Raw genomic sequence first — 27,567 nt, 5'->3', positions numbered from 1 at the left:
TCAAAATTTAATTGCACGTGTAAAAAGTTTTAAAGCTGTTATTTTGTCCATAATTTCATATGCTCCTATCATAGTTAGTGCCCGAGTTAGTTGGTCTCTTAAATCATCAGTAGTTAGTGACAAGTTGTTACTATCTGTTTTCCACCTGTCAAGTGCTTGGCGGACTCTCTCACTTAATGAAACAGTGCTGAAAATTTTAAAGATAATATTATTTTAATTACCAATTAAGAATATTTAAGTTACTTAAAAATTATATACCTAGGTTTTCAAATCAGTTTACCAGTGATTGGTACCAGAAATTGATTTCAAGTCCATTTACCACCAATTTGAAGTGAGGATTAAATTATTGGTGAAGATAGTTCATATAAAATTAACACAGAGCTTGGCAAATAGTGGATGTTAGCTTCATGCCAACACTTGTTTCCTTGTAGAAAATCAGTTCAATTAACTTTCAGTTCTGAGAGAGATATACTCAGGATCTCAAAACAATAATTGTGCGTTATTTATTCTAAGGCAGTGTATTACTGCTACAGTACTACATGTTTTATAACTTGATCTCATGACTGCTCACTTAGGTAACTATATCCATTTTACCAGTGGAGAATGTACCTAGAAGTTAAGGGACTTATCCAAGGTCACAAAACTAGTTGTAGTTTAAAACTAGGCAGTCTGCCATGGGAGCCCTTACTCTTAACTACATTACCCACATGGTTCTCAACTATATAATAAACTAACATCAAAGTCTTTTACAGCAAATTAGAATTCGTGTTAGTATGTTTCAAACCCTATATTTTCAAAATGATATAAATCAGAACATGAGAATAAGCTTATACTGCCTGTTGTTCGTCATACATACCTCTTTGCAGAAATATCTGTTTCTGAGATGACCAGGTTTAATTTTTGACACAAAAACTTAAAATTTGTTTCAGTGATGTTATTGGCAACTATATTGAAGATCTTCTCTAGGATTTTCTCTACATTTGAACATAAAAAAATTTCAAGTCATTTCTTTTAAAAAAACTTACTCTATTTTGCATTATTATTATATCTCAGCCCCTTAATTCTGTACTCCTATCAAATATCTATGTCAAGTAAAATTGAAAAATAAGATGCAGACCTAATATACAAACTGAAATTTGAACCATTTGTTCTATTTTCTTCCAAAATCTGAATAATCAACATGTAATGGCCATTTAAAAGTATATTATAAGCAACTTCAAAGTGATTTTCAAAATCTTTCTTTAATTCTTTGAGGATTTGATAGAATCCTTTGATTCTAGCTTTAATTCTAGCTTCTTTATGTACCATCTTTAAAAAAAGTTTACATCTACTATAAATGTAGTGTATGTATGTATATTTTTATTCAAAACACTTTATTTAATGAATATGGCTTAGATATAAGTAGAGAGTTTTTAGTTTTTTTTTTTTTTTTACGAAAAGCTTCTAGCTAATTTGAACTAGATCTATTTTTTGTTACTGTTAAGGTACTTTGGGAATTTTCAAGAACTAGCAATCTCCCACCCTTCTGTAATCATCTCAGTCCCTCAGACTAGATTGTATGCTAATGATATAAATGAAAGCCCAATGTCCTAAGCAAAATTTTAAGGAAGGAACCCCATGTTCTTTGTTAACTGGAGAATAAATATATCTCCCATGATGACTTCCTCTCCACTCTCTTTGGGTGCCTGCAATATGAAGGCCTCTTGGATATAAAGAAAGGATATAAATGGCTAGGGTTCTCTTATTTTTGCCGATTTTGATCTGTTGCCACTTCTCTAAATTCTCTTCCTATTACCTAATATGAATACTTTATGGATTCTTGGAAACTTCTAAAAACTTTATTTTATAGAAGTAATTAGAAAAAACAGCTACTATGGCCTTTAATTTTATCTCTTAGTTTCCTTTCATCAATGAAGCCCAATTCTTAAAGAAACTTCTAACTAGTAACCATGCCCATGGCTTAAAGAGGACTGACTGTACATTGTTAGTGACCATCTCACTAGACTATGAGATTATGCTGACATAAACTCCTGATTACAGACAGGGAACATAATAGAATGATGTGGAAGGTTGGTTTTGTGTATTTCCCCCAAATCTGGATCCATACTTACTAAAATGATTTAATACTTCTTAAGTACTCTTTGAATTGGAGGACCAAACTCTGGGTCCAGTCTAAGGATTGACAGTGAGAAGCATAATCAGAGTCCCAAGAAAAAGCTTAGTTTTGGGGAACTTAGCCCCAAGGAAAGAAATTTCTGTGCCAGAGGCTTGGAGAGACCAGTGTCCATCTGGTGCAGTGGAAGGATCTTAAAGAAAATGGACCTGCTCTCTGAAATAATCAGGGACAACCAAAGGAATGTTTAAGGGCAAAGAATGAAGACTACCCACGACTGCAGACAGGTGATCATAGTGGGCCAAAAGCTGACTGGCTTCTCTGGAAAAGATCTAAGTACTTTCTTCAAGGCCAGATGAGAGTTTTAGAACAACTACATGTGGTGATACAGATCAGAACACAGGAAGAAGTTTTTGTGTGGGATATTTAAGTCAGCACAACCATGATGAGAAAACTGTGGAAGGGTATTGAGGCCAATAAGTGGATAGCAGCCTGCCCCTCCACTTGGGTTTGCCTGTTTTCAATGGTTTAGTTTGTGTAGACCCGGATTAAATAATCTGAATTATAAAAATAAAAAACTAGCCTTCAGAAAAGGAAGATGATAAATGCTTTAATACCTCTGCCAGATTGAAAACCTCTAATGAAAGCATACTATCTCTTAATTTATAGATGATACTAGAAAATGACTTACAAGCTAGTAGGTCACTCACTCATCACCTACCATCTCTTTGATCTGCCCTCTGTAGATAGTGTGCAATAGTATACAATTGTTTTCCTTTACAGATTTCCATTGGAGGTCTCAGCAAGGGGTTATCATCAAAATTTATCTCCTTCAGTGAAAAAAGGTTGTGGATACCATTAGGCAGAACTGTCAGATTATTTCCTAGTAGAAAAGAAGTTATAATTGAAGTATACCTTTCTGCATAAAGAAAAATCTGAAGATAAGTAACAACTACTTATAGGGCATTTACTGTGTCTTGCTGCAGACAGATATACCAAATAGAAATTTTTATCTTTGTTTCCTTGCTAGGAGTGAAAAGAAGGAAGTATAGAAACAGATCTATGGTTCTTTTCTCTCAGAGGATTGCAAAATGAGATAGGAAGCTGTCCTCTTGTATATAGGAAAGGACTTTACAGAGTAGGTATGATGGCAATTTTTAAAATAAACTTTCTATTTCAAATAATTTCAGATTTACAGCAAGTTGTAGAAATTGTAGAAAATTCCTGTATATTCCTCATCCAGTTTTAGTTTCACCTAATGTTATCATCTCACATTATTGTATTACATTTGTCAAAACTAAGATACATTGGCACATTACTACTAAATAAACTTCAGACAATTTTGGATTTTATTAGTTTTTTCTATTAGTGTGCTTTTTTTGTTCTAGAACCCAGTCCAGGATAACACATTGCATACGGTTATGTCTTCTTCGTCTCCTCTGGTCTGAGACACAATTGCTCAGGCCTTCCTTGTTTTTCATGATCTTGACATTTGAACAGTACTGATTAAGTACTTTTTTTTTTTTTTTTTTTTCATATTTGATAGCAGCTTTTTTTATTGGTTACAAAACCTAAGCCCTGATTAAGTACTTTTGTAGAATATTCCTTAATTTGAGTTTATCTATTTTCTCATGATTAGACTGGGGTTATGGGTTTCTGGAAAGAATACCACAGAGGTGAAGAGCTCTCATCACATCACGGCAGGGGTACCTGATACCCATATGACATTACTAGTGATGTTACGTTTGATCCCTTGGCTAAAACAGTGTCTTGCCAGGTTTCTCTGACATAATGTTTTGATTTTTTTCTTGTCCATACTGTATATTTTTTGTAACTGAGCTACTAAATCTGGTCCAGCCTCAAGGACCAGACTCTACTTCCCTAAAGTGTAATGTTTTCAAGACACCTTAATCCAATACAAACTGAACATAAGAAGTAAAACTGTGGTGACTAACAAGGTAAGACTTTGTAATTTAGAGGAACATTTAGAGAGGAATTGGCCCATAAGTTTGCCTATTATTTATACATTTACAGTTATATTATTTATAGTTCTAAAGGAACCTGGTTCCTTTCAATGAAGAATGGCATTCAGAAATCAAGATCAGGATACTACTTTTGCTCATTTCTTCTGAGAGTGTGTATGTATATATACATGTATATATGTATATAGGGTTTTATAATGTACATTATAAGCTCATAACTATAAATATATATGTGTTAATGCTTACATATAATATATATAAGTCATAATGTTTAGTATTTAGGGTCTGGCTTCTTACAGTTAGCATAATACATTTGCTATTTATTGGTGTTTAATGATGTACCAATAGTTTGTTCCTTTTTATTAATGAGAAATATTCCATTAAATGGATGTACATACATCATCCATTCACTAACGAAGATGAATGATTTTATTATTAATTTTATTATTAATGAATGAATGAATAAAATTTTGAATGATTCCACTTTTTGATGATTATGAATAAAACCACTCTATATATTTGCACTTAGTTTTTTCTTATTGATAATAAATTCACATTTCACTTGAAAGTGTAGCTAGAGTGTGATTGGTGCGTCATATGGTAAATATATATACAACTTTATGAGAAATTATGAAACTGTTTTCCATAGTGTGTATCATTTTGCATTCCTACCACCAGTGTATCAGAGTTGCAGTTACAGCTCTTGGTATTGTCCGATTTTAATTTTAGTTATTCTAAGAGAAAGATTTCATTATAGCAGTTCTTTCTGCCCACAGGTCCTGTCCCAGTGCCTTAATAAAAGCTGCTTTTTGCACACACACAAAAAAATCTCATTGTAGGTTTAATTTGCATTTCTCTCATGACTAATGATTTGAGTATATTTCCTTGTGCTTATTTGCCATTCATATACATTCTTTGTAAAGTATCTGTTCAAAATTTATGCCAATTTTTATTGAGTCAACTGTTTAATATTGACTTTTGAGAATTATTTTTTATGTATTCAGCAGACGTTTTCTTTTGGTCTGTGGCTTTTCTTTTCATTCTTCAACAACACCTTTTGCAGGGTAGAGGTTTCTAATTTTTTTTAAAGATTTTATTTAGTGGGCACCTGGGTGGCTCAGAGGGTTAAGCCTCTGCCTTCAGCTCAGGTCATGATCTCAGGGTCCTGGGATGGAGCCCTCCATCAGGCTCTCTGCTCTGCAGGGAGCCTGTTTCTCCCTCTCTCTCTGCCTGCCTCTCTGCCTACTTGTGATCTCTCTCTCTGCCAAATAAATGAATAAAATCTTTTTTAAAAAAGATTATTTATTTACTTGACAGAGAGAGAGAGTGAGAGAGAGAGAGAGCATGAGAGGGGAGTGGGAGAGGGAGAAGCAGGCTCCCTGCTGAGCAGGGAGCCTGGATGTGAAGCAGGACGCAATCCGGAGACTCTAGGATCATGACCTGAGCTGAAGGCAGTCACTTAACCAACTGAGCCACCCAGGCACTCAGAGGTTTCTAATTTTGATGATGTCCAATTTGTTTGTGGATTATGATTTTGATGCTGTGTCTAAGAAATCTTTGCCAAAGTTAAAATTATTTTCTTCTATGTTTTTATCTAGCAGTTTTACCATTTTAGCTTTTACATTTAGAGTCTGTGATTCATTTTCAGCTGGTTTTTTATATGGTATGTGGTATGGATCAAAATTGTTTTGTTTTGTTTTTAATGTTGCAGTTTATTTTATTTTATTTTATTTATTTTTGGCTTGTGGCCATCTGGTTGCTCTTGCACCATTTGTTGAAAATTACATGGATTACATTCACATATTTGTCAAAAATCTATTGACCGTTAATGCATGGGTCTGTTTCTACACTGTCTATTCTGTTCCATTGATCTATGTCTGTCATTTTGCTAATTGTACAGTCTTGATTACCATAGCCTTTGATAAGGCTTAAAAATCAGGTCATATGAGTCCTTCAACTTTGTTCTTTTTTTCAAAAGAATTTTAGCTATTCTATTTCTTTTACCTTTTATATAAATTTTAGAATTAGCTCATTGCTTTCTGAAATAAAAAACTTTGCCGGGATGTATATTGGAATTGAGATGAATTTAAAAATAAGTTGGGGAAAAGTGACATATCAGCAATATCAAGTCTTCCAATTTATGAATACTATATTGCTCTGTGTTTAAGTCTTGTTTATTGTTTTCAGCATATAGACCTTACATATACTTGGTCAGATTTTTACCTATTTTATGGTTTTTTTGGGTGTTATTTTAAGTGGTACTTTTAAAAGCATTCGCTTTTCAATCACTCATTGGTAGTATACAGTTACTAGAAATACAGCTGACTTTTGTAAATTAACTTTTTATGTGGCAATCTTGCTTAAACTCACTTACTAGTTCAAGAGGCTTTTTTTTTGTAGATCCTTCGTGATTTTCTACCTAGACCATTTGTCTCTATAATCAGAGACCATTTTTTCCCTTCTTCCTCTCCAATATGTTTACCTATAATTTCTTTTGTTGTGGTGGTGGTTGTTGTTGTTGTTGCACTAGTTAGGACTTCCAGTATAATGTTGAAGAGGAGTAGTGAGAAAGGGCAGCCTTGTTTTATTCCTATCACATTGGAAAATAGTTATGTCCTTTACCATTGAGTATAATACTAGCTGTAGCTTTTTGCAAATGCTGTTTCTTAGGTTGAGAAAGTTCCTTCTATTCCTTGTTTTCTAAGAGGTTTTGCTCATTTGCTTTGTAAAATCATAAATGATATTGTATTTTGCCATAGGCTTTTACATATCTGGTATGATGTTCATATGGCTTTTCTTTACTGATGTGGTGAATTACATTGGATTTTTTTTTTTAGATTTTCTCTCTCTCTTTTTTTTTTCTCTTTCCAGTGTTCCAGAATTCATTGTTTATGCACCACACCCAGTGCTCCCCATGCAATATGTGCCTCCATAATACCCACCACCAAGCTTACCCAACCTCCCACACCCCTCCCCTCCAAAACCCTCAGTGTGTTTCTCACATTGGTTTTTTAATGTTAACCCAAACTTGCATTTCTGGGAAAAATCCCACATAGGATATTGGTCTGTAAATTTCCTTTCTTATACTATCAAGGTAATGCTGACCTTCTAGACACTTGGAAAGTGTTTTATCATCACTTTTATGACAGAGGATTTTAGAAATTTGCATTATTCCTTCTTTAAATACTTCATAGAATTCACCAATGAAATCATCTGGGCCTGCTTTAACAAATTTGGGCTATCTGTCAGCCCCAGTGATGCCTCTTGTAACTCACCACCTTGTATAGTTCCTTCCCACATTATACCAAGATTGGTCTGTGTGATCAATAGAATGGCAAACAGACTCAGAGCTGAGCACAGAGCCTGACACCGGGCTCCTTCTCATGACCCTGAGATCATGACCTGAGCCCCAAACCAAGAGTCAGTGAGTATAATACATGACATTAAGAGAAAAAAGGGGAAAAAATATGATAATCTCAGTTGGTGCAGAAAATCCATTTAACAAAATTCAACACTCAAAAAAAAAAAAAAACAACCAACAAATTCAGAATAGAAGGGAATTCCCTCAGTATGTGAAAGGATATGTATGTAGGTATGTATGTATTTTTAAGTTTTCTTTTTCTCAGTAATGTTTGTACCCAGTGTGAGGCTTGAACTTACAACCCCAAGATCAAGAGTTGCATGCTCCTCTAAGTCAGCCAAGCACCCTAAGAAAGGGTATTTATGATTAACCCACAGTTAACATCCTACTAAAAGGTGAAACACTAAAAGCTTTCCCCTTACAATTGTCCCTAATATAGCCATAAGACAAAGATGCCTGCTGTCATCACTAATATTCAAAGTTGGGCTGGTAGTTCTAGCCAGCCCAGTTAGTCAAGAAAAAGAAATAAAAGATATCCAGAGTGGAAAGGAACATGTAAAACTATTTCTATTTACAGATGACATAATACTATATAGAAAATCCCAAAGAGTCCACAAAAACTAGTAAAGCATATAAGCAAATCTAGCAAAGTTGTAGGATACAAGATGAACACACAAAAATCATTTATTTCTATATACCAGCAATGAACCATTCAAAAAAGGAAATTAAAAAAACAGTTTTCATTTATAATACCATCAAAATTATGTAGGAATAAATGTAATCAAGGAGTTTCAAGACTTAAGACCTAAATAAATGGAAAGTCCTTCTGTGTTTATGGATTGGCATCTGAGCAAGGAATTTAGGGATTCAGTGCAATATTTATTATAATTCTATTTTTTTTTTTTTTTGCAGAAATGTAAAACCAGATTCTTAAATTCTTACAGAATTGCAAGGGGCCCAAATTTTTTTTTAATATTTTTTATTTATTTGACAGAGAGAAATCACAAGCAGGCAGGGAGGCAGGCAGAGAGAGAGGAGGAAGCAGGCTCCCCGTGGAGCAGAGAGCCCGATGCGGGGCTCGTTCCCAGGACCCTGAAATCACGACCCGAGCTGAAGGCAGAGGCTCTAACCCACTGAGCCACCCAGGTGCCCCAGCAAGGGGCCCAAATTACAAAACAATTTTGCAAAAGAAAAATTAGTTGGAGCATTTTCTTATTTCAAAAATTACTGCAGAGTTACAGTGACCAAACACTATGACAAAATCAACATCCAGTAATCTGTTGCATTTCTATACACAAATAATGAAGCATCAGAAAGCAAAATTAAGAAATCAGTCCCACTTACAGTTGCACCCAAAACAATAGGATGCCTAAGAAGAAACTTAACCAAAGAGCTGAAATACCTTTATTCTGAAAAGTATAAAACACTGATGGGAGAAATTGAAAATGACACAAAGAGATGGAAAGACATTCTGTGCTCATGGTTTGGAGGAGCAAGTATTGTTATAATGTCTATACTACCCAAAGCAATCTACAGATTTTTTAAAAAGATTTTTATTTATTTACTTATTTGACAGAGAGAGAACGAGATCACAAGTAGGCAGAGGGCAGGCAGAGAGAGAGGGGGGAAGCAGGCTCCCCGCCGAGCAGAGAGCCTGATGTGGTGCTTGATTCCAGGATCCTGGGATCATGACCTGAACCAAAGGCAGAGGCTTTAACCCACTGAGGCACCAAGGCACCCCCAATCTATAGATTTAATGCAATCCCTATTAAAATACCAAAAGTATTTTTTCATAGAGCTAGAACAATCCTAAAATTTGTATGGAAGCAAAAACACCCCAAATAGCCAAAGGGACCTTGAAAAAGAAAAATCTGGAGACATCACAATTCCAGACTTCAAGTTACTATTACAAAACTGTAGTAGTCTACACAGTGAGGTACTGGCACAAAAAATAAACACATAGATCAATAGAACAGAATAGAAAACCCAGAAATGAACCCACAATTATATGGCCAATTAGTTTTTCACCAAAGCAGGAAAGAATACCCAATGGGAAAAGAACAGTTCCTTCAGCAAATGGTGCTGGGAAAACTGCACAGCCACATGCAAAAGAATGAAACTGGGCCACTTTTGTACACCAGACACAAAAGTAAATTCAAAAAGAATTAAATACGTAAATGTGAGACCTGAAACCATAAAAAATCCTAGAAGAGAACACAGGCAGTATCTTCTTTGACATCAGCTGTAGCAAATTCTTTCTAGCTATGCCTTCTAAGCCAGGGAAACAGAAGCAAAAATAAACTATTGGGACTACATAAAAATAAAAAGTTTCTGCACAGCAAAGGAAACAATCAACAAAACAAAAAGGCAACGTACAGAATGAGAAAAGATATTTGCAAATGACATATCTGATAAAGAGTTAGTATCCAAAATATATAAAGAACTTGTAAAACACAACATCCAAAAATAAATAATCCAATTTAAAAATGAGCACAAGGGGGCGCCTGGGTGGCTCAGTCGTTAAGTGTCTGCCTTCCGCTCAGCTCATGATCTCAGGGTGCTTCTCCCTCTCACACGTCCCCTGCTTGTGTTCCCTTTCTCGCTGTGTCTCTGTCAAATAAATAAATAAAATCTTTTTAAAATTTTTTAAAAAATAAAAATGGGCAGAAGATGCAAACAGACATTTTTCTGAAGAAGACATCCAGATGGCCAACAGTTTGGCACCTGTCAGAATGGCTAAAATCAACAACACCAGGAAACAACAAGTGTTGGTGAGGTTGTAGAGAAAGGGGAACCCTTGTACACTATGGTGACGATGTAAACAGGTGCAGCCACTCTGGAAAACAGTATGGAGTTTCCTCAAAAAGTTAAAAATAGAACTACCCTATCAGACAGCAGTTGCACTACTAGTATTTGCTCTAAGAACACAAAAAATAGTAATTCAGAGGGATACATGGATCCTGATGTTTATAGCAGCAGCGTTATCTACAGTAGCCAAATTGTGGAAGCAGCCCAAATGCCCATCAACTAATGAATAGATAAAGAAGATGTGGTATACACAGACACACACACACACACACACACACACACACTGGATTATTACTCAGCCATAAAGAATGAAATCTTGCCATTTGCAGTGACTTGGATGGAGCTAGAAAGTATTATGCGAAGTGAAATGAATCAGTCAGAGAAAGACACCATATGACTTCACTCATATGTAGAATTTAAGAAACAAACAAGCAAAGGGGCGGGGAGAGAAAGAGAGGCAAACCAAGAAACAAACAGAGAACAAACTGATGGTTACCAGAAGGGAGGTGGGTGGGGGGTGGGTTAAACAGGTGATGGGGATTAAGGATTGCACTTACGGTGAGCACCGGATGATATATGAAAGGGTGGAATCACTGTATTTTATACCTGAAACTAATATTACACTGTATGTTAACTAACTGGAATTTAAAGAAAAACTTAAAAAAAAGAAAACCAGTATGAGATTGGCATAGGTTCAACATATAGACCAATGGAACAGAATTGAGAGTCCAGGAATAATTCCATATATTACAGCCAATTAATTTTTGACAGGGGTTCTCAGACCATGCAAAGAGGAAAAATAATCTTTTCAGAAAATGATGTTAGAATAACTAGAGATTTTCATGCAAAAGAATGAATGTGGATCCCTACCTCACACCATAAAGATTAATTCAAAATGAATCAACAACTTAAATATGAGATAAAATTATAAAAACTCTTAAAACATAGGGGAGAAGTCTTAATGTCCTTAGATTTTGATAATAGATTAGTTAATATGACACAAAAAACAGGAGCAACAAAAGAAAAAATAGCTAATTGGACTTCATCAAACTTTAAAACTCTTATGTATAAAAGGACATTGTCAAGAAGAAAAGACAACCCATAGAATGGGAGTGAATAATTGTAGAACATGATCTAATAAGGGTCTACTATTCAGAATATATCAAGAACTCTCTTCTTTTTTTTTTTTTTTTAAGACGAGGTGGGTTTTTTTTTTTAAGATTTTATTTGTTTATTCAACAGAGAAAGAGAGAGATCACAAGTAGGCAGAGAAGCAGGCGGGGCGGGGGGGGGGGGGAGCAGGCTCCCTGCTGTGCAGAGAGCCTTACGTGGGGCTCGATCCCAGGACCCTGAGATCATGACCTGAGCTGAAGGCACAGGCTTAACCCACTGAGCCACCCAGGCGCCCCTCAAGAACTCTTTCAACTCAACAACAGAACAACCCAGTTAAAGCCCAATTTAAAAATGGGCAAAGGACAGGCGCCTGGGTGGCTCAGCTGGTGAGGTGTCTGACTCTTGGTTTCAGCTTATGTCATGATCTCAGGGTCCTGAGATTGGGGCTTGTGACAGGCTCAGAGCTCAGTGAAGAGTCTGCTTGTCTGTCTTCCTCTGCCTCCCCACCCCCATAAACAAATAAATTCTTTTAAAAAAAATAAAATTAAAATTAAAATGGGCAAAGGAATTCAATAGACAGTCTCAAAAAAGTATACAAGCGGTCAAAAAGCACCTAAAAAAGATGCTCAAATCCTTAGTCCTTAGGGAAATTCAGATCAAACCCTCAATGAGGTACCACTCACATTCACTAGCATAACTGTAATCCAAAACAATGTAAAACAACAATATTGTAAAGAATATGGAGAAATTGGAATCATTGTACATTCATGGTGAGAATGTAAAATGGTTCTACCTCTGTGGAAAACAATTTGACAGTTCCTGAAAAAATTAAACATAAAATTACCATATGACACAGGAATTCTATCTCTAGGGATATACCCTAAAGAACTGAAAATTACTGAAAATGTGCTGTGTGCACGTGTTCATAAGAGCACTATTCACAATAGCCAAAAGGTGAAAGTAACCCAAATGTCTATCAGAGGATGAATGGATCATCAAAGTATAGAAGATTTATACAGTGTAATATTATTCAGCCCTAAAAGGAATGGACTACTGATACAAGTTACAATATAGATGAAGCTTGAAAACCTTATGCTAAGTGAAAAAAAGCCAGTCTAAAGAAGTCATTTATTGTACAGTTCTCTTCATACGACATATCCATGGTATTAAGTATGTCTACAGAGATGCAATACACATTGTTAGTTACCAGAGGGAGAGGGAAGGGGAGAAGAGAGAGCAACTGCTTAATGAGTAATTATTTCCTTTGGAATTGATAAGTGTTTGGAACTAGATAGAATTAATGATATATTGTGCTACCTTGTTAATGTGCTAAATGCCATCAGATTGTTCACTTTAAAACTGTTAGTTTTAGATTGTGTGAATTTGACCTAATTATAATTTTTTTAAAAATACACTTAGGCACAGCATAGTCAAACTGCTGAAAACCAAGATGAGAAAATCTGGAAAGCAACCAAAACCCAAACCAAAAACAAACAAAAAAACCAATTCAACGTGGAGACAGAAAAAAAGTTAACATAGAGGAGAAACAGAAAACAACTGGTGAAATGACTGATCTAAATCCAACTATACTGGCATGCTTGGGTGGCCCAGATGGCTAAGCATCTGCCTTTGGCTCAGGTCATGATCTTTGGGGTCCTGGGATTGAGCTCCACGATGGGCTCTCTGCTTAGCAGGAAGTCTGCTTCTCTCTATCTCCATTTGCCTCCTCCCCCACTCGTGCTGTCTCTGTCTTTCTCAAGTAAATAAATAAAATCTTTAAAAACAAATAAATAATTCCTACTACTCCAATAATTACCTTAAATGTTAACTGACTAAATATCACAATTAAAAGGCAGAGATTGCCATAAAGGATGAAAAAGCAAGGCCAAACTATATATACTGTCTATAAGAGATGCATTTTGAGCATAAAAACACGGGTGCTGTCTACAAGGGATGTACTTTAAATATAAAGACACATATGTTGAAAGTAAAATGATAGTAAAGATGTACCATGAGAACAGTAAGTGTAAGAAGCCTGGAGTGGTTATCTTAATATTAGATAAAATAATCCTCAAAATAAAGATTATTACTGGGGATAAAGAGGGGCATTTGGGGATTTCAGATGATAAAAAAAATTCATTAGAATTGAAAGTCATGATAATCATATATGTGCATTTTTCTAATAACAGTTCCTCAAAATACATGAAAATAGTTGACAATTAAAGCCAAAAATATACAATTCCACAACCATAGTTTCGGATTTTAACACTTTAAGACAAAAAACCAGTAAAGACAGAAGATACCAGCAAAACTATCCACAACCTGGACTTATATGATATTCATAAAGCACTGTAGCTAACTCTTTCAGAATATACTTTTGGAAGAGTATATGTGTGTTTATCAAGGTTCCCTATATGCTGAGCCGTAAAGTTGGTCCCCCCAAATTTAAAAGGATTGAAATCATAAGGAGTTTGTTATCTGACCACAAGAAAATAATTGCTTTCCTACTAAATGTTCATCAACAGCAGAATAAGTAAAGCACAGTATATTCAGTATTGAGAGTGAATAGTTCACAGCTACACAGAGTAGTATGAGTGAATTTCACAAACATAATGTTAAGTGAAAGAAGTCAGATATAAGAGTGTATATTTTTTTATTTCATTTAAGGCACATTATTGGAATTCATGATAGTGTTTACCCTTGGTTAAGAGAATGGCAAGAAGTGACTGGAAAGGTACAAGACAGGGTTTCTGGTTTCTGGGAATGTCTTGTCTCTTGATTTAGGTCCTAAAATTATGGGTTTGTTTAGTGTGTGGAAGTTTATTGAGCTGTATACTTACAGTATGAACTTTTTTTAAAATTGGGAGATAATTGATAACTGACATATAACATTAGCTGCAGGTATATAACAATGATTCAGTATTTGTATATATTGCAAAATGATCAACATAGTAAGTCTAGTTAACATCCATGACAACATACAGGGTTTTTTGCAATGAGAACTTCTAGTGTCTATTTTTTTAGCAACTTTGAGATATACAAAAAGTATTATTAACTGTAGTCACCATGCTGTAACCCCCCTTGTGGTAACCACCAGGCTGTTCTCTGTATCTATGAGTTTACTTTTGTTTAGATTCCTCATATAAGTGAAATCCTGTATCCTGTAGTATTTGTCTTTGTCTGGCTTATTTCACTTAACAAAATGTCCTCAAGGTCCATCCATGTTGCTGCAAATGACAAAAGTTCCTTCTTTTTATGGCTAAATAATACTCCATCATGTGTTTGTGTTTGTGCGTGTGTATGTGTGTATATATACACCATATTTTATTTTATTTTTTTTTTTACACCACATTTTAAAAATATTTTTTATTTATTTATTTGAGAGAGAGAGAATGAGAGAGAGAGCATGAGAAGGGGGGGGGGGGTTAGAGGGAGAAGCAGACTCCCTGATGAGCAGTGAGCCTGATTCGGGACTTGATCCTGGAACTCCAGGATCATGACCTGAGCTGAAGGCAATCGCTTAACCAACTGAACCGCCCAGGCGTCCCTACACCACATTTTCTTTATCCATCCATCCATCCATTGATGGACACTTAGGTAAATGATGCTGCAATGAACATTGGGGTGCATACTTCTTTTTGAGTTACTCTTTTCTTTTCCTTTGGATAAATACCCAGAAATGGAATTGCTGGATTATATGGTAATTCTACTTTTAATCTCAAGTTTTTGATACAATGTGTATTTTTTTCAGCATGTATTTATACTTCAGAAAAAGGTGTTTTTAAAAAAACTGGCAACAACAGAGGGGAGAGAGTGAGAGAGAGAGAGAGAGAGAGGCTATAGGTAGAAATCATTTCAGCTGCTGTTACTTTAGTACTTGTGAGCAGTGTTGCTATTCAAAATATTTAACTTTCAAACAAATAGTTGTTAAATATTTTTCCATTCCTATCAGAATGGATGCTGTCTGGAAATAACAGATACAACAATGATAATGTAACTAGCTGTCTTACAGGTAGGAGAAGATGAAAGCCTGACTGATAGCATTATCAGTGCCTGCAGAGAGAACTATGAGGCTATGTCTGTCCTCCACAAGCACAACCACAAGCAGTTGTCCTGTCAGTCTACATTCCTTCCACTTGTTATTTTGACTCCTTGGAGAGAAGCTCTCACATCTGTTTAAAACCTAAATCGCTTTCTGTGCTTAGTGATTAACCATTTAATCCTCATAGTTTAAAGAATAGAAATTATTATTTTCATTTACAGATTAGAAAACAACAGAACACTAAACAACATTAAAAAAAGAAACTTCCTATTGAATGATGGAGCTAGAATTCTAAGATCTGTGCTACTCCAAAGCCTGTGCTATGAGGAAAGAAAGGAATCAATCTCTAAATCCCTTTCATTGGTGTATTACCTCACATTTGTGAAACTATTTCCATAAATTTTGTTTAATTATATTCCCACAAGTCTATGAGCAAGCAGAAGTTACAGCTTTCCTGTGTTGCTGATGAAAACACTGAGGTTCAGTGTTTTCAGTCTTCCTAAATTCACTAGTGACAAAATTAATTCACGAGAGTATATAAACATTTTTTGCTTGAATGATGCTTTCACAGTATGTTACCTGCTTTCAAAGTCTCATTCAGTTTGACACCAAATCTATAGCATGGGTATTCTGGTTAGCTTCACTTTATAAATGGAGGAAGTAGACTAAATGAGAAGATTTGAACTCAGCCCTTTTAACTTCAAATCTGGCAGTAAAAGCTGGTGACTTGTAGCATACTAATTGTTTAGAGATTGTCTCTTAGTTCCGAACCTACTTTTGTGGGTTTCTTGACTGTTTTTCTTTTACTGTTGTCCCAGCAACACTCTTATCCCACCAGCAGCAATGAACCACGATCTGGAGTCTTCCCAACCCTCCCAGAACTACGGTGAGCACTCTCTTGTGCTCTCACCCCACCATACTGCCTCTGTCTTTCTGCCCGTCATTATCTCTCTTACTCACATGTTCAGGTTCCCCAAGGTGGGTTATAAACTCTTTCAGGAAAGCAAGTGGACCTTACGCTTTGCTCTCATTTTCTGTACCTAGGAAAGCCATTTCCTTCCAATGAGCACTTAATGCATTATGTTGGCCGCTGTTCTGTCTTTTCAGCAAAATTTGCAACCTAGACATGAATATTCGTTGATTATGCTTATTGGTTATACTTGACACTTACCACTCAAGTTTAGTTGCTGGAGATTGTTTAAACATAGAAAAGATGGTGGCAGATAACTTATTTGATTGTTGTGTGCGCTTAAACTAACCAAACTTCTCAATTCCCCTATATTTCTTGGAATCTCTCTGATTGCATTATTTGAGACGTCAAGTCTTTTAAGTTGAGTCATATTAGACAGTTCTTCTGGAAGTCTTGTTAACTGTAATAAAGATTAAACAATTACATTTTAAATAAATATTTCTATGACTAAAATTTTGTCTAAAATCAAATGGAAGGATGGTTTTGGGGTCTTAAAAAGGGATTTTTTAAAAAGATTTTTATTTCTTTCTTTATTTATTTGACAGACAGAGATCACAAGCAGGCAGAGTGGCAGGAAAAGCGAGAAGAGGAAGCAGGCTTCCTGCTGAGCAGAGAGCCTGATGGGGGGCTCGATCCCAGGACCCTGAGACCATGACCTGAGCCGAAGGCAGAGGCTTTAACCCACTGAGCCATCCAGTCACCCCAAAAAGGGATATTTTCACTATGTCACAAATTCTTTGCGACTTCCTTCCTTGCTGAAATCCATAATATATTGTGTAGCGTCCAAGAACCTCCCAAGTCTGACCAATGCTACCAATTTAACCACATGGCTTATTAACCTGGTTTCCTCACTCTCCCAGCACTTAGCCTTACCACTATCCCTTTCTTCCGTCCTTGAATCTGACCTGCTTTGAGACACTGAAGTCTTTCCCAACTATTCATCCCACATTTGATGTTTTTATTCCTATTCTCATCAACAGTGCTTTTTATTAGTCTCTTGTATGTATTTTCCCTGGACATGATGTCATTTTTTAAAAAGATTTTATTCATTTATTCGACAGAGAGAGAACAAGTAGGCAGAGAGACAGGCAGGGGAGGGGGGAAGCAGGCTCCCCACTGAGCAGAGAGCCCAATGTGGGGCTCAATCCTAGGATCCTGGGATCATGACCTGAGCCAAAGGCAGAGGCTTTAACCCCTGAGCCACCCAGGTGCCCCGATTATGTCATTTTTTATACTTTTTTGTGTACATCTTCCCAATCAAGATGTACTTTAAGAAAGTGCTCAATAAACCCCTTTAGAATGGACTCACACAGCTTGGCATTATGGCCTCAAAAAAACTCCTGGTACAAAAAGTGTCGCAAAATAACAGGAATTAAGATACCCTGCCATGGTGAAGAACAAATGCGCATATTCAGAGAAAATATGGCCATCACAAGTGGCTTTTGAAATAAAGGAAGCTCTACAAATGAACCAAAGAATTTTGAGTAAATGAACCCCTCTGAGATAACCAAACAACAAGATAAATATACTGAATAATGTGCTCAGTGTTCTTCCATATATAAAAGAAACATAAGAAACAGTCCCAAGGGGTTGCTGGGTGGCTCAGTCGATTAAGTGTCCAACTCTTGATTTTGACTCAGGTCATAAATTCAGGGTGTGAGATAGAACCCTGAGTCAGGCTCCATGCACAGCATGGAGTCTACTTGAGGATTCTCTCTCTCCCTGTCCCTCTACCCTTCCCTCTTCTCGTGCTCGCTCGTGCACGCTCTCTCTCTCTCTTTCTCTCATTCTCTAAAATAAATAAATACTAAATGTAAAGGAAAAGAAAAGAAAAAAGCCCCTAACTTCAAGGAGATTAAATTTTAGTTCAGGGGACAAAATATGCACATAGTAAACCATCAGGAAAGAGTATTAAACAACAGGTCATCCGGTGCCAAAATAAAGAGTGCAATAACAGCTTTGTGGAAGTTTGGAGAATGTATATCAGTACAAATCAGAGAGCTAAAAGAAAGCTTCAGCTAGCAGATGGGACTCGAATAGAATGAATAGCGACTCTTAAGAATGAATAAGATTGAATGGAAGTTACAAGCCAATAAGAAGCTGAACAGTAAAAACAGGTGATAGGAAGCAGCGGCAGATATGTTTGGAGAAAGAATGTGCAACTGGGCATGGCAGCCCTTGACGGTTGGCCCTAGGACATAGGAGTCAGCTGAAGACAGGTGAGCTGACTTAATTTAAAACATAATAAATATTCTTTTACTATTTGCTCAACACTTATTAGAGGATGTACCTAAGAACCATGTGATAATAGAGGTACTACAGAAGGAAAATTCATGTTGGGCCCTCTTCACTTAGTGAAATAAAAGCCCTGTGATTAATCTGAACTCATTTTCAGGTGACTGTTTAGTGACTATCTGCTGTTATAAATTAATCATTTGGGCATCTTACCTCTACCCCAAATTGATTGTCAAAGTGGTCTTTCTAATCATATATATTTTTTGAGAAGAGTTCTTGTAAATCGTTTTTCCATCTGGTGATTTTTTTTAAGGGTATCCAGCTTTATTTTACATGGTTGCCTACTCTTTTTCTTTTTTTTTTTTCTTCTTTCTTTAAAAAAATTTTTTTTCTGTTCCTGTGATCTTTTCTTCATTATTATTATTATGTTCGGTTAGCCAACATATTATTTGTCATTAGTTTTTGATGTTCTTTTTCTTTTCTTTTCTTTTTAAGTAAGCCCTATACCCAACATGGGGCTTTGAACTCAGAACCTGAGATCAGGAGTCACAACATGTTCTACCACTGAGCCAGCCAGGTGCTTCCATTTGGAGACCTTTGAAGTGAGAGTGTAATGATGTGGACTGGTGCCTTTGGCAACCACTTGCCATGAGTAGGCAATAGATAAGCAATCTGGATTCCTGAGAACAGTTCTTTGTAATGAAATCTGGTAACTTTGACAAGTCCCCATGAAAGAAAGGATACTAAATCCAAGAGAACAGTCAAGAGGCTCCTGGAGTAGTCTAGGCATAAAGTGAGTGATGACCATGGGCCAGGTGGGAGATAGTGACACTGAAAAATGAAAAATGAAGGAGTAGATCCAAGAGCTTTCTCAGAGGAAAAAATGAGACAATTTTGGTGTAAGTTTCAATATAACTAGTGATGGAAAGGATAGAAAGATGATTCCATGATTTCTAGATTGGTAGGTCTGAAGAAAATGACATCACAAACAGAAATGGAGAAGTTGTGAAGGGATTTACAGTGAAAAGAAAGATGAGTTTGAAGTCCTGTTGAACTTGAGACAGTAAAAGAACAAATAATTTCCAAAGAAACTGGGAACTGTGGGACTAACACAGTGATGAGAGATCAGCTCCAGTTATACAAATTTGAGGATTACTTGCATGGTATGGTAAGAAGTTAAGAGAAGAATTAAGGTCATAATCTTGTAGACTTGCACAGTAAGATACAGAAGGAGAAAGAAGATTATAAATCAGCCAAGGAATTAGTTGATGATTATAACGCAGAACCAAAAAGTGTCTTTTAGTGCAGTAACAACTTGAAAAACACACATATCATTTTCAATTCCGGCTACTTAAGCAAGTATTCCCTGGAGTAGCTTTCTGGAAATGTATTGCATAGCAGCTGTTAGGTTTAAAAGTTTGAGTAATGTGAGTTTGAGAAATGTTCGGGGGTGCCTGGGTGGCTCAGTGGGTTAAGCCTCTGCCTTTGGCTCAGGTCATGATCTCAGAGTCCTGGGATCGAGTCCCACATCAGGCTCTCTGCTTGGCACGGAGCCTGCTTCCTCCTCTCTCTCTCTCTGCCTGCCTCTCTGCTTACTTGTGATCTCTCTCTGTCAAATAAATAAATAAAATCTTTAAAAAAAAAAAGAAGAACAGACTTCGGGAAAACTTGTTCTAAATAGTAGTCCAGCCTCTATCAGAGGGCTTATTTCAATTATAATGGCCAAACTAAACATAGCCAGATAATAGGTTCTTTTCATTAGTTTACTAAGATCTTAATATAAATCAGCAGTGTTGGATTTTTAAAACTATTTCCATAAAATTCATTCTTACGTTTCAAGTAAAATGAGAAGCTAAACTATAAGAACATTTATTCATGTTGATCTAGCAAGTCTTTAGGGAACATTCTCTAAGGAAATAGTAAAATGTGGAAAAGGTTATGTTTATGAAGCAGTTCATCACAACATTAAATATGATGATGAAAAATTACAACATCCCTAAATACTTAACAAAAGATGATTAGTTACATATGTCATGTATTAGCTATAACAATTATTGGGAAGATTATATTATATTATGGGGAAATGCTTATATTAAGTGAAAAGAGAAGAAACTAAAATTCAAATTGAATGTAGAATCTTTTTATACTTGCTTATGAAATCATATACATAAGAAAAAAGAGTAAAAGCAAGGTGTATCAACATATGATCATTGACCAATAGTTATATTACAATGGTATGCTTCTGGAATGATTTTTTAAAATTTCATTTCTCAATTTCCTAAATATTCAATAATGTGTATACATTATAATTAATAACTTTAAAACTCCTTTTACAATTAAACTGAAATAAAAAGAAATCTATAAAATCATCAACTTTAGTTCCTTGTAATTTCAGTTTAATAAAATACTTCCCTGCGAAGCTTTCCGGTTGAGAAATATACTTTAAAACCATGTTTGGGGTTAAAAAAAAACCCTATTTCCTTAAAAAATAAAATATTCCAGCTAAACTTAAAACAAACATATACTCAATTTAGATTCTAATTCCCTCCAGTGCCAAATTGCCTCCAAAGCCCAAAATATCAGTCTCTTACCTTTCTTCCATTCATCTGACTTATATTCAGCTCTTCCAATGATTGAAGTTGGCATAGTTCAATAGGAAAATATATAAATTGATTGCTTGAGATGTTAAATTTCTGGATTCTTTTTAGGTTACAGATATCTGAAGGGATATTCTGTATTTGGTTTATTGAAAGATCAAGTACTTGCAGATTTTCTAAAGTACACACTTCTATAGGGAAAGCTTCAAATTTATTACAGCATAAAATAAGAACATGGAGTGATACCATGTTGGAGATAGATGGTGGAATTTTCCTTATTTGGTTTTCACCAAGATCCAGATATTCAAGATTAATAAGAGAACATAAGTGTTCAGAAAATATGAGGAGTTTATTTTTATTTAACTCTAAATAAAGTAATTGTTTACTAAAAGATATATCTACAGGTATTTCTGAAATATAATTTCCATTAAAATTCAAATAATTAAGAAAATCTAAAGCACACAAACCTACTGGAAAATACATTATTTTATTATAACTCAATTCAACTTTAGTTATTTTTTTGCAATTTTTCACTTCAATGGGAACATCTGCGATTGTATTTCCTGAAAATTCTAGAATGAAAATATTACTAAGATGTGAGATATCTTCAGGTATTCTCACTATATTATTTTTGTTTACATAGAGTTCTCTTAAATTTTTGAGCTTATAGATGTTCTTAGGAAGTCCCGTTAATTTATTATAACTAAGGCTAAGACATTCCAACATTACACAGTGGGAAATTTTCTCTGGAATTTCTTTCAATAGATTTTTATCAAGTATTAGAATTTTGAGTTCCTTAAAATTCTCGATTTTGTGTGAAATAACTTCCAGTTTATTGTCAGTTAGTTGGAGTTCTTTCATTTTGAGCAATTGAAAAATTTCCACAGCCAAAAAGGTAAGTTTATTATGATCCAGCAGAAGGTTTTCTAAATTTTTAAGTTCCCTAATTTCTTTTGGCAAACTGCTTATCAGGTTTCCAGTAAGGATTAGTGAAATTAACTTTGGAAGGAAGCACAGAACTTTAGGAAATATTGTTAACTGATTATATTCCAGATTGAGAACCTTCAAGTTTTTAAAACTAGACAGAGTATCTGGTATATGACTTAACTTATTTTTAGCCAAACTTAAAATTTCCAAGTTTCCAAGACTTTCTAAGCCAGAAGGAAAATTCTCAATGTAATTGTCATTAAAAAAGAGTTGCCTGATATTCCCAAGATGTGATATTTCTTTAGGTATATGTGATATTTGATTGTGACTGACATTTAATATCCTTAAATTATGAAGTAACTGAATTTGAGGTGGAAGTGATGATAACCCATTTTCTTGCAAGGACAGAATTTCAAGTCCCAGCAGGTCACCTGAGTCTGCCCCTTTAAAACTTTTGATTTGGTTCTTGTCCAAATATAGGTATTTTACATATTTGATTTTTAAAATGTCCTTAGGGAATTCTTGTAAACCCTTGTTCTTGAGGTTAACTGTAAAGTTGTCTGATCGTAAGTCAAGTCCTTTCTGATATTCTTCAGTTGTTTCTAATGTTTCATGAGATAAGAAGCCAGGGAAAGCCTGATACCCAGCAACCATCCCAGTTATTGATAATGGTGGACTTTGTGGAATATCACTTTTTAACTGCGAACTTTTATATGTAGTGATTGTATCAGAAAATTGAAGAGTTTTCCTTTGTTCTTCATCTCTCTTAGACTTATTTCCAAGGGACAATGTTGATGCATCATCATGTATGCCTAATTCATCATTTCTAGGATTTGTTTCACAAATCTGGTTGGAAGGTTTCCCAACACAAGGTTCCGCTAATGAATTTGATGTTTCTTTAATAAATTCAGGTTCCATTGCCCATGATGTAGATTCTGTCCTAAGTTGACTGGTGATATCTTCTAGCTCTTCTGAAGTACCCTCCTTTTCAGACATCTTTTTTACTGGTATGTCTTATATCAATACATGATTATAACTCAATTTTAATTTTCATGTTTAATTTTCTCCTTTGAACCTACAAAACAAATATTGATATTAAAATGATACATATAATAAATATTTAAAATTACAAATGAATTTTATAATAACTTTTATTCTATAGTGAATAATTTATTAGATATTAAAACAATCTGTAACTAAAAAGCTAATTTTATATATGATTGCTAGTTAAAGGTAGTTTATTGATTGCATGCATTTATCATATGATACTCTTGAAATTACATTGAAATTATAAAAAGTAAGAAAGGAGACATAAAGGAATGAAAGAACTCAGCAAATTTTGGGAAAACAGCCAGTGGCTCCCTGACATGCAGAGAGTACTATTTGCCTTATGGATGTTGTAGGTTTACATATGGTGCTGAAGTGTCTTGTCCCAACAAATTCAGTACATTAAGATAATTTTCTCATAGGTAGAAGTAAAATATCTTAAGAAAGAGATAGTTTCTGTAAGACTAACTAGAAGTAAAACAACTTTTCCAAAAGAACTAAATCCTGACTGTAATTCTGAAGTATCTGCACAGCTGTGTAGTCCCTCTCCTCCAAACTCTGGACCTCAGCTTTGTCTGTCCATCTCCCAAGTCTGTAGTTTTTAATAACCCAAACTCCTTCCTTCCTTTCTTCATCCTAGGGGTGGTATTTACTATCTCTGTGTTAGCAAAGTTCCCCCTTTGCCTTTTTGATAATACTTGTCTACACAATTCCCTATATTAAATCCTTTCGATTAAACTGGTTTTACTATTTCATAGACTATCAAAGAGAATAGAAAAAGAGAGAACATTTTCCAGCTTGTTTTATGACATTAGCACTAACCTTGATAATACATATTAAGGACAATATGAAAAATTAAAGGCAAACTTTACTCAAGGCAGAAATTCTAAACATTACTATTCTAAATATTATATAAATATTATATATTTCTATATATTATAGAAATATTTCTAAATATTATAAATATTATAAAATTTAATATTTTATTATAAAATATTATAAAATATAAATATTATAAAACCCAGCAATATATAAAGAGACTATCAAACCCAGCAATATATAAAGAGACTAACTTGTGACTAAGTTGCATTTGTCCCAGAAATTGAAGGTTGGATTTTAACATTAAAAAGTTAATGTGATTTGCCACATTGAGATGGAGAAAAACCATACGGTCATTTCATTAGATGCAGAAGCACTTGATAAATTGCAACACTTTTCATGATTTTAGAACTTTTAGCAAAGTATGAATATATGGAAATTTCCTCAATCTATAAATTTACTTAATCTGTAAGTATCATACTTAGTGGTAAATCAGTGAAAGCTTTCCTTTGATATTCAAAGCAAGAAAATGTTGCCTTGTATCATCACTTCTGTCAGTATTGTACTGGAGATCTTAGTGGCATAACGCCAGGAAAAAGGTTTAAAGATTATTAAAAATTAAAATGTCATTACAGATAATATGATTATGTATGTAGGAAATTCAAGATCATGTATAGATACATTTTTAGAATTAATAGGGACATTAAGTAATGTTGAATATAAAGTCAATATACAAAAGCCATTTTCCTTCCTTATGTTAAAAAAAAACTTAGAAAATGAAGGTTTAAAGAGGTATCATTTACAATCAAGAAATGTGAAATCCCTAGGAATAAATCTAACAAAAACTGTATAAGTATTTTTCTACAGAAAAATACTACTTCATATAAGTACAAAATGCAGTGAGAGATATTGGAGAAGACCTAAATAAATAAGTGGTTTTCTTTGCAAATTGATCTATAAATTCAATCTTATTATAACTTCAATTCTAACCTTATTTTTGTGGAACTTGACAAACTGATTCTTTTTTTTTTAATTTATTTTTTATTTTTTTATAAACATATAATGTATTTTTATCCCCAGGGGTACAGGTCTGTGAATCACCAGATTTACACACTTCACAGCACTCACTATAGCACATACCCTCCCCAATGTCCATAACCCCACTCCCCCTCTCCCAACCCCCCCTCCCCCCAGCAACCCTCAGTTTGTTTTGTGAGATTAAGAGTCACTTATGGTTTGTCTCCCTCCCAAACCCATCTTGTTTCATTTATTCTTCTCTTACCCACCTAACCCCCGTTGCATCTCCATGTCCTCATATCAGGGAGATCATATGATAGTTGTCTTTCTCCGATTGACTTATTTCACTAAGCATGATACCCTCTAGTTCCATCCACATTGTCTCAAATGGCAAGATTTCATTTCTTTTGATGACTGCATAGTATTCCATTGTGTATATATACCACATCTTCTTTATCCACTCGTCTATTGATGGACATCTAGGTTCTTTCCATAGTTTGGCTATTGTAGACATTGCTGCTATAAACATTCGGGTGCACGTGCCCCTTCGGATCACTACATTTGTATCTTTAGGGTAAATACCCAGTAGTGCAATTGCTGGGTCATAGGGTAGTTCTATTTTCAACATTTTGAGGAACCTCCATGCTGTTTTCCAGAGTGGTTGCACCAGCTTGCATTCCCACCAACTGTATAGGAGGGTTCCCCTTTCTCCACATCCTCACCAGCATCTGTCGTTTCCTGACTTGTTAATTTTAGCCTTTCTGACTGGTGTGAGGTGATATCTCATTGTGGTTTTGATTTGTATTTCCCTGATGCCAAGTGATGTGGAGCACTTTTTCATGTGTCTGTTGGCCATCTGGATGTCTTCTTTGTAGGAATGTCTGTTCATGTCTTCTGCCCATTTCTTGATTGGATTATTTGTTCTTTGGGTGTTGAGGACAAACTGATTCTTAAAAGTTTTTGGACAAAGGGCCAAGAAGAGTCATGATATGCTTAAAAAATGAAAACCAGGTAGAGGATTTGTTTGTTGAATATGAAGACATCTTAGGAGGCTATAGTAAATAGGGTGATATGGCACTGGTACAAGAATATTCAAATAGATCAGTAGAAAACCCAGAAACAGACATTTGATCATGACATATGAATACTTGGTTTTTGAAAAACACAGGACTTTGGAGCATTGAAAAAAAGGTAGTCCTTTCAATAATGGTGCTGGAACAAGTGGACAGTTAGTACACTATAAAATATGTCTAGGGGTGTCTGGGTGGCTCAGTGGGTTAAAGCCTCTGCCTTTGGCTTAGGTCATTATCCCAGGGTCCTGGGATGGAGCCCCTCGTTGAGCTCTCTGCTCAGCGGGGAGCCTGCTTCCTCCTCTCTCTCTCTCTCTCTCTGCCTGCTTCTCTGTCTACTTGTGAATTCTGTCTGTCAAATAAATAAATAAATAAATAAAATCTTAAAAATATATATGTCTGAAAGATATATCCAAATCCAACCACAACAAGAAAGTTTCCTTAACCAAAACTGCCAAGAAAGGTTTAGAACTGAAACAGAACCTGATAGAAGGGCTTTGGAAATGTGTGGACATATACAAGTACCTTTTCGTCTTCTCTGTGGCCAACATGAAGAACAGCAAGCGGAAAGACATTGCAATACCTGGAAGCACAGCCGGATGTTCTTTGGCAAAAACAAGGTGATGATGGTGGCCTTGGCTTGAAGCCCATCTGACGAGTACAAAGACAACCTGCATCAGGTCAGCAAGAAGTTGAGGAGTGAAGGTCGGCTTCCTTTTCACCAACCTCACAGGGAGGAAGTGAATGAATGCTTTACAAAATACACAGAAATGGACTTCGCTCAAGCTGGAAACAAAGTACCTTTCACTGTGACTTCTGGAGCAGTTCCCCACTCCACGGATCCTCAAGAGAGATGTGGTGACCCTACTGTCCGACTATGAGATGTGCAAGGACGGTGATGTGCTGAACCCAGAGCAGGCCTGTGTGCTAAAGCTTTTCAGGTATGAGATGGCTAAATTTAAAGTTGCTGTCAAATACATGTGGGATGTGTAGTCCAGAAGGTTCCAGCAGATGGGAAGTGACCTGCCAGAGAGAGTGTCCAAGTAGGCAGAAGAATCAGGGGGAGGGAAAGTAAAAGGCTGACAGGTACTTAGAGCCCAGGCATGTGGGACCACCATCCCGCAGGTCAAACAGCAGCGAGGGTGAGAGAGACAGATTGCTTTTCTATAAGGAATAAAACTGTCTGCTGTCTTGCTCCCTGAACAGCAAAGATGACTTCTCCTAGGGGGGGCCAAAAAAAAAAAAAAAAAGGCCTTGGCTTCAGGCTTTTGTTTGGTTTCCCAGGGTTCCTTTTGTTCACTTTGAGTCAGCTTCCAGCATTGGCTCTTGCATGATGGTTGGGGACGTGAGAGCCACTATCAGAGCGAGGGCTTCTTTCCTCTGGTCTTTTGCCCCTCTTGGAAACAGGTGTTTGCCAAAGAATAGAGGAACCCTGGTCACCCTTCCTACCCTTATTTTTCTCTCCT

The 27,567-nt window shown here is 35.6% G+C and overlaps 1 protein-coding gene and 1 pseudogene across 1 annotated transcript; one reads left to right on the top strand and one right to left on the bottom strand.

The window, feature by feature from the left end:
• LRRD1 (leucine rich repeats and death domain containing 1) lies at nt 1-23,144 on the bottom strand. The gene is made up of 5 exons (XM_046020088.1): nt 21,216-23,144; nt 16,591-16,789; nt 2,835-2,996; nt 857-974; nt 1-187 (listed from the first exon to the last, which is right to left on the bottom strand). The coding sequence occupies exons 1-5, from the start codon at nt 23,142-23,144 to the stop codon at nt 1-3; spliced, it is 2,595 nt and encodes an 864-aa protein (XP_045876044.1).
• A 3,093-nt stretch (nt 23,145-26,237) lies between these two features.
• LOC123951529 lies at nt 26,238-27,184 on the top strand (annotated as a pseudogene).
• The last annotated feature ends 383 nt before the right edge of the window (nt 27,185-27,567 follow it).

This window comes from Meles meles, chromosome 10, assembly GCF_922984935.1.
Source record: "Meles meles chromosome 10, mMelMel3.1 paternal haplotype, whole genome shotgun sequence".
NCBI lineage: Eukaryota > Metazoa > Chordata > Mammalia > Carnivora > Mustelidae > Meles > Meles meles.
Note: the sequence above shows the minus strand (reverse complement) of the source record. Positions and strands in the feature narration are given on the sequence as shown.

Coding starts and splice junctions, on each gene's coding strand:
- LRRD1 (XM_046020088.1), bottom strand. CDS start 23,144: ATGTCTGAAAAGGAGGGTACTTCAGAAGAGCTAGAAGATATCACCAGT. Junction 2,997..16,590: donor CCAGCAACTAAACTTGAGTG/GTAAGTGTCAAG, acceptor CTTTTCTACTAG/GAAATAATCTGACAGTTCTG. Junction 188..856: donor ACAGATATTTCTGCAAAGAG/GTATGTATGACG, acceptor TAAAATTTTCAG/CACTGTTTCATTAAGTGAGA.